Source organism: Ochlerotatus camptorhynchus, unplaced genomic scaffold (assembly GCF_037179485.1).
Source record: "Ochlerotatus camptorhynchus isolate MF236.1 unplaced genomic scaffold, CSIRO-AGI_Acam_v1.1 ptg000062l, whole genome shotgun sequence".
Lineage (NCBI taxonomy): Eukaryota > Metazoa > Arthropoda > Insecta > Diptera > Culicidae > Ochlerotatus > Ochlerotatus camptorhynchus.
In genome coordinates this window covers 10,975,551-10,983,223 of record NW_027040552.1, presented here as the reverse complement: position 1 = coordinate 10,983,223, position 7,673 = coordinate 10,975,551, and the positions used below count along the sequence as shown (strand labels likewise).

Below are 7,673 nucleotides of genomic sequence, written 5' to 3'. Positions count from 1 at the left end.
TCATCAAAATCGGAACGTACGGTACGAGATGTCCACGTTTCTTCCATTCATTGGATTCTGAAACATCGTGTTTAAATCTTCGATTTAAACAGGCCCGATGTTTTCTGAATCATCTTGCCCCTTAAATGCTGCACAGTAGGCCTGGCCGTTTTGATATGTATGAAACATATATCAAATAGACAAGAAAAATGATGGAGGTATATCCATCATTTTCCAGGATGCTTTCAAGAACTGGCTGTGTCGGTGTTAGATGAGATGAGATGAAACATTGTACACAGGCATTAATTATGCTTGACTAAATGAAGTTAAAGTTCAATTTTCTAGGATGCATTTTCGAAAATTTCAAAAGCAGTTTTTTTCGACATATTTATATTTCAGATTGCAAAAAGCTTGCGTCATTTTATGTAAAACAGCAAAAGGAATAGAATGAACCGAGTTTTTTTTTTTTCAATCTGCAATGTGGGCTAGTTTTTTTTGCAAAATGCATAAAAATAAATTTAACTTTAACAGCATTTCTCGCGTAACTTTTCAATAGGTCCTATCTACATTTATCGATTTTCTTCATCGACTTTCTCTTTGGCCGACCGTGTTAAGATATTTCCAGATATTTTCGACTCACAGTTCGATGGAAGAAGTAACAAACTAGGATTTTAATCCAACAAAGACGACAGTGAACGTTTTTGTAGCCGATTTTCAGAGCTGTTACAACAGGTGTGGATTTCGCGATTTTCGCGGATTTGAACTTTCAGTTTCGAAAATCGCGGAAACATTAAGGCTCTGAACCATTGGCAAATTTTTTTAACTTTTGGTTAAAATTTGACAGATGGAAAGTTATTGATTTACCCTGCTATCCGAGCATGGTTATTTCTGACCGACAAGAAGTTAAATTTTGACGACCGTGGCTCGAAAACCGGTCGATCGACATCACGGGGATTTTCGAACATAAGAAATAACTTTCGAAATGTCACTTTTAACCACGAATTAAATTTAACTCGGCAAATGGTTCACAGCCTAAATGATGTCGCGAAAAGCCCGAATGGACTGCTGTCACAAAAATTGTGGAATTCATTGTAACCTTTCCATCCCGGATTATTTTGCTGTCATCAATTTTTTTGTTTATTTGGTTCTCAATTTTTTACCGGTTCAAACCAAACACCCTGCAAATAATCGAGAAATGATCTCAATTTCATAAGTCACACCAGATTTACACGGAAATTCCCTGGGGTCTGTCCAATGTGAGACATTTTCATGGTTTTTTTTATTTCCAATATGAACATAACATTTTTCGTTATCAATTCATAAACGAATCATATATATGCCAGTAATTGCCATGTATACCGGATATTCTAGGTTCTCTAAATCGTCCTGGAGTGCAGTTGATTTGTTCTGCTATATCAACCAGGACTGCAATAATGTCTGTAGTATCGAAATATGTCAAAACTGATTCAAAGTGTCTATGTGGATTGTATCCGACCTATTGCTACGTATACAAGATGTTATAGGTTCTGAAATCATTCTGGAGATCAGATTATTTTTCTACTACATCACCCAACACTAATTCAATATCTGTAGCATCGAAATATGCCCAAACAAATTTGCAGTGTCTATGTGGATCATGTCAACCTATTTCCGTGTATGCCAAATGTTCTAGGATTTCCAAATCGATATTTCGATACTACCAATATTATCCCAGTCTTTGTTGATCTAGTAAAACAAATCATCTGAACTGCTGGACGATTTGGAGAACCTAGATCGTGTGGTATACGTGTAAATAATTAAACATCCATATAGACACTATGAATCTGTTTGGATATATTTCGATACTACAGACTTTATCCTAGTAACTCTAAGACCAGAAGGTCCCGGAGAAAAGTGCTCAACTTTTTAGCTCAGCTCTGGTACTCTATTCGGTCTCATGCTAATCGATGCACCCTTCGAAACATAGGAAAATCCACGAACCCCTCTGTCAAACCATAGAGGTAACTCTAAGACCACTGGGTCCCGAAGAAAACCATTATTATTTTTGGCTCACTCAGTACCAGAACAACGGTCCCAAGCAGTCCCAAGCTATTTCACTCACCCCTGCATGTTCTGCATGAATCCACACACCCCTGATGTTATCTGTCAAACTTTCATAGCGAATCAAAACAAACATAGTGTAGTAATAGAATTTCAACTAGAATAGGGTACGTTAATTGTTTGCTTGGGACCAATAGGCTACTAAAGTGGTGAGCCAATTTAAAATCGTTAGTTTCGTATTGATTGTTGCCTCTATGGTCGTACGTTAATCGATTTGCTTGGGACCAATAGGCTAGTCAAGTAGTGAGCCAATTTAAAATCTTTAGTTTCCACCGGTTGCTTAGATCGTACCTCATGCAACGTGAAGTTACTGTATGCATTGGAAACTACTCATCGTACTATTTCTCGAACAGATCAGGAGTTCCACAGGGTAGCACTTTGGGACCACTGCTCTTCTCTTTATTTGTGAACGCTGTAACGTTTATTCTGCTACACGCAGTGAAATGGCTTTTAATATCAAAAATAAATCACATTGAATTCAACAAAAAATATTGTCGACTCAAGGCCTGTGCAGATTTTTTCTTTGACAAAAAATATTGTCGACTCAAGGCCTATGCAGATTTTTTCTTTGATTTGAATCAAAAATAAATTTGATTAGATTAAAAAAAACTGTTTGTTGTGTTTAGAATCAACTCTCCATATGACTATAAGCAAATTTCAACAATGTTTCTTTGATTCTATCATGACGTTTCTTGAATCAAAACAAATATAGGGGAAATGTAGGTAATGTCGGCCTACATGTCCCTAATTTAGGCCCATCGCTAAAAGTCAGCTATTTATCAATTTTATCTAGATGAACGCGTTATTGGGACGTTACTAATGGATATTTTTGGTTGCTATTGAAAATTTAGTTGATTGCAGAATTTATGTATGGGCCCAAATTAGGCCGACATTACCTGCATTTCCCATATTTTGTTCCAATCACGCGCTTCTTTTTGATACTGCTTTTTGTTTCAAAGAAAATATTTTGTTGATTCTAAAAAAAAAGATCATTTGATGTAAATAACCTGATGTTTGATTTATTTTCCATATTGATTGTTTCTTTTAATTTTAGATGAAATCAAATAATTAAAATCATTTTGTGGATATTAAACAATATTTATTATACTTACAAAATCACAGTATCTAAATAACAATTTTACATTTACTTTGTGTAATGATGATTTTCAAAATGTCAACTGTGTATCGATTCGCTGACATAATTACAATTATTTATAGGGCAAAAATGTATTAAATTATTTCCTATCTATAAAGCACCAACTACTTCTTCGCTCAAACCGAAGACAACAAATCAAGGAACTGATAATTCTTCCATTTTCTCATACGAACGCTATGAGACAGGTACAATAGCGTCATCTGCCGGTCAAAGGTAAATGCTTCGATCGAATTTGATAGCAAAGATTACATCCTCAGAAGAAAGGTTTGTGTATTTGCTCGTTGTTCTATGCGTTGGTTCCACCTTCACTCAAGCGCAGCGCTATTGTATCTATCGCTTGGATTCTGGCAAAGTTGCCAGTCTTCTTGATATGATGTCTTCGCTCAAACCCAATAATTTAACTAATTTTAATAATTCCAAACCTTCCGCAAAAAAATTAAATGTAAAAATTCAATGTATATGACTCAAATACGCCCTGTTTCTCTCTCATTCGAGGCTATGTTGACTGTTTAGAACTACAAAACCTTCTGGAAATTTTAATTGATTGATGTGAACGTAATTTTATAGTCCTGTGCGTCTCAAAGTGCTGCGTAATTAGTTTCCGTCGAACTAGGACTGCCCTTTTGCTTGATTATCACGTTGCTGTGACTGCACTTCTGCGCAGAATATGAGGTTCCTGAGTTACTGGCCAAAATGTATCAATATGCTCCTGCCCGAACACTCCGTCCGAGAGCCTTGCTACATGAAGAAGTACATGCAATCAACTATGCTGCAAACAGTTCCTTTGTTGCCATGATTCATCAATTCAACGAAGTATCTGACCTAATTGACTGTTTGACATCAATGCCTCCAGATTTCGCCATCGTTTGTTGATTTAAGTGTTTCATTGGGACCAAGCCAGATGGACTAATAATAATAACAATAATAATAATTTCTAATATGTACGGATTTCGGCCCCGCACGGTAATCTAAAATTAAAAACCGACTTTCTACCGGTTTTCCTCGTTGAGTTGCCACTCTGACTATATATGGATGTAATAGAATGTAATCGGCATAAAAATTAAGGCTTGTTTCTTCTAAAACATTTACTGATAACTAAAGAAGGTATACAAATAACTTAACAGTTGATTTCAGTGCGTATTGTGGTATTCAAATTTTCCTTCTCGGTAGAGTTAGGGCGCTTTTTTGTACTGCGTCATCGTCGTCGTCGTCGTCGTCGCTGTCCTCGTAGATTATTCGCTTGTTGCTTACTCTGCCGACACTTGAAGTTGAAGTCGAAGATGCGCTGGCAGTCTTAAATCGGAAAATATTCTTAACCGGCTCCGGTTCCACTTTTGGCTGCTTAGCTGGACTTGGGCCTATCGCTTGCATGTCTGTTTCGCCATCATCGTCATCATAGATGACGCCCTTTGCTTTTGTTTTTGGAGCAAACTTCTGCAACGGATTATTTGCTACATTCGAGGCAGATGACTTTGGCGCTTCTAAAATAGATTTATCCGTACTGTTGATGACGGCTTGTTCTAAAGCGGCAATCTCATCCATATCGAAGCCCTCATCATCGTCGTCTGTTTCGTTACTACCCATAGCTGTCGATTTGCGGTTGTCTACCTGACTTGTATTTGCTTCCTCGCAGATTCGATCGATCTCAGCAAAACTGCTTTCCGCTGCGATCAAGTCCTCATCGTCTTCATCGCCCCAGAGGTCGTCCTCGGGAGATTTCGCCGGAGCAATTTCTTTCTTTTGCGGAGGAACTTCTTCATTGTCGTTAGCATCAACCAAGCGTACGTTCAGTGCCTCGAGATGCTTCCAAACGTGCACGTGATTCAAAACCAGCTTAATCTGATCGAAAGTTACATGTGGTAGACAGTTTGATTTGATATCCGTTAGTTTACAACTGTCTAGTGACTGCGGTAGCTTCGATTTGATATAGTCATACAAAGGCCTATCGACGTTTAGACGGGCAAGATCTTTCCAACCGAACGGAAATCCATGCTTGATAGCTTCACATAAATGGTTGATGACTGTTCCTTCAGCTAGGTTTCGAAACCTACTGATATCTGATAATGTGCGACCTTCCAACCAAAGATTCCATGTTGTTTGATGAGTTGACGAGAATTTAGTCTTGATGAGAGGATGCTGTTGCAGAGCTTGTTGGGCTGTCTTCGGTTGACCCTGGCTGCTACTTGCTTCGGGAAGAAATTTAAGCTTCTGTTGAATACAAGCCAGGAATTCCTTTCCAAACTTTTGTATCTTTATATCAGAGAACCCGTCCAGTTTGGCACACTTCATCTCTTCCAGGTTTAGTGGTCTGACGGTGGCCATTTGATGTAATGCTTGATTAGAGGCAATCATGTACGGCATACATTCATAGGCGGTTGCCAACTCGGATCGCTTTTTGAGGAGTGTTTTTACAAGATCCCGAACAAGGTCTTGCCTTTGGACAACGGGCTCCAACAACCGAGAACTGCCAGGAGCCTGCAGAAGTGTCTGAATGGTGTTGTGTTGTGTTTGGAAACCTACACTAGTGTCATAAAGGGACTGATTTCGAACCTAGAAAAAGAACCGGATGAGTACGTAGTTTTTAACAATTAATACTAATTTCTTACCAATCGTATTGACTTGAACATTTCCGTTGTAGGTTTCATCAGCAGCTTCCTATTTGGTGTTGCGAGCCATTTGTTCGCCAAAGTTGTCACTTTAATCTTGAAAATTACAGCAAATTTGTTGAATGTATTTGGCAATTTAATTTTCTCCAGAAACCCTTCCCTCTCCAATAGCACTGCAAGAGCCTTCCACCATTCTTCGTCCTTGGATTTTCCAACTCCATGAAGAGGATTTCTCAAATGATAGTCGTTAAGCTTCTTACTTTTCGACCCTCGCAGCAATGCTATCGGCAGCGCTATACCCGTTCCTCCACCAAAAGCTTCCACTGCCTTGAGCAACTGTTCAGTGTCCTTGCTAAAATCATAGTTTCCGTTATCATCGATTCCTTCATATTTGTCGCTATCTTTGACGCCTCCTACAATCCGATCGCAGTTGTCACAGCAATTCTTACGCGCATCCACCTTTACATCATCGCCTTCGAAGTACTTCAGAATAAACTTTCTCCTGCAATCTCTCGTGTCCAGATACTCGTGCATCTTTTTCGACAGCACTTCGAGATTCTTCTGAACTCCACCATTATTGTGCTCTCGAAGAATTTCATGCGTCTTAAAATCGGCGCGGCTCCAGAACATAACACACTTTGATGGTTGTCCATCTCGCCCAGCTCGACCAGCTTCCTGATAGTAGCTTTCCAAATCCTTCGAAGCTCCATAATGAACTACTAGTCGGACGTCTGGTTTATCTATCCCCATCCCGAATGCAATCGTAGCCACAATGATTTGAACACGATCTCTCACGAAGCTCTCATGAACGTCTCTTCTCTGCTTCAGACCAAGTCCTGCATGATACGGTTCACACTCGATTTTTTTGCTTCTGAGCAACTCTACAATCTCTTCCGTCTGCTTCCGAGTCAGGCAGTAGATTATGATGCTGCCCTCACTGTTTCGGCTGAGTAGCCCCTTCACATCCTCCCAAATTCCCAGCGTACCCTTCATCTTTACGTGAAACTGCAAATTTGGTCGATCGAATCCGGTACACAAAATTTGTGGATTTCTTAGTCCCAAACTGGCCACTATATCCTCCCGGACGTTTGGGGTTGCTGTGGCTGTAACTGCTAAAATCGGCACTTTTGGACACCACCTCCGAATAACCCCAAGGTTGCGGTAAGCCGGCCGAAAATCATGTCCCCACTTGCTCAAGCAATGTGCCTCATCGATTGCAATCAAAACCAGCTGATCGGCAACATTCTCCAGTAGCTGCTTACCTACTTCACCCGTGACGTACTCTGGCGTAAGATACACCACTCGAAACTTACCGGCCTTAATATCCGGAATTGGATTAGCTCGCTGGGCCGATCCCAACAAACAGGATGGAATGTTACTCAAATTCAACGACAGAACCTGATCCTCCATCAAGCTTATCAACGGTGAAATGACAACCGTCAATCGCTGAAGGAAAACTGACGGATACTGATAGGTCAAGGATTTACCATACCCGGTGGCCATAATCACACAGTTGTCGCGGCGGTCCTCGATGATGGAGCGTATGATGGTCCACTGCATTGGCCGAAAGTTGGAATGGCCAAAATGCGACTCAAGTGCCGCGAGATGAACCGGTTGTGGCTGGTGCACTTCCTCCATTCTGCTTGATTAGCAATCTAGATCATGTTGTTACACGAAGGAATTAACATCAATAATCGGGCTTTACGAACGATTTTCAACGCCCCACCATAATTAATACTTACTTTAATCGAAAGAATTTTAAATATTCACATTCAAACCCGCACAAATTACACGAAAATAAAAATAATGTTGAACTATGTTGTTGCTGGTAG

At 39.8% G+C, this 7,673-nt stretch overlaps 1 protein-coding gene across 1 annotated transcript; it reads right to left on the bottom strand.

Annotated features, from left to right (window-relative positions):
- Window positions 1-4,365: 4,365 nt before the first annotated feature.
- On the bottom strand, window positions 4,366-7,673 carry LOC135717564 (bifunctional 3'-5' exonuclease/ATP-dependent helicase WRN-like). Its single transcript, XM_065239703.1, has 3 exons — window positions 7,584-7,673; window positions 5,842-7,496; window positions 4,366-5,785 (listed from the first exon to the last, which is right to left on the bottom strand). The coding sequence occupies exons 2-3, from the start codon at window positions 7,477-7,479 to the stop codon at window positions 4,385-4,387; spliced, it is 3,039 nt and encodes a 1,012-aa protein (XP_065095775.1). The 5' UTR covers window positions 7,480-7,496; window positions 7,584-7,673; the 3' UTR covers window positions 4,366-4,384.

Bases quoted from the DNA above. Each gene is read 5' to 3' on its own strand.
- LOC135717564 (XM_065239703.1), bottom strand. From the start codon at position 7,479: ATGGAGGAAGTGCACCAGCCACAACCGGTTCATCTCGCGGCACTTGAG. The intron at 5,786-5,841 runs GTAAGAAATTAG...TTCTTTTTCTAG, and splicing joins TGTTCAAGTCAATACGATTG to GTTCGAAATCAGTCCCTTTA.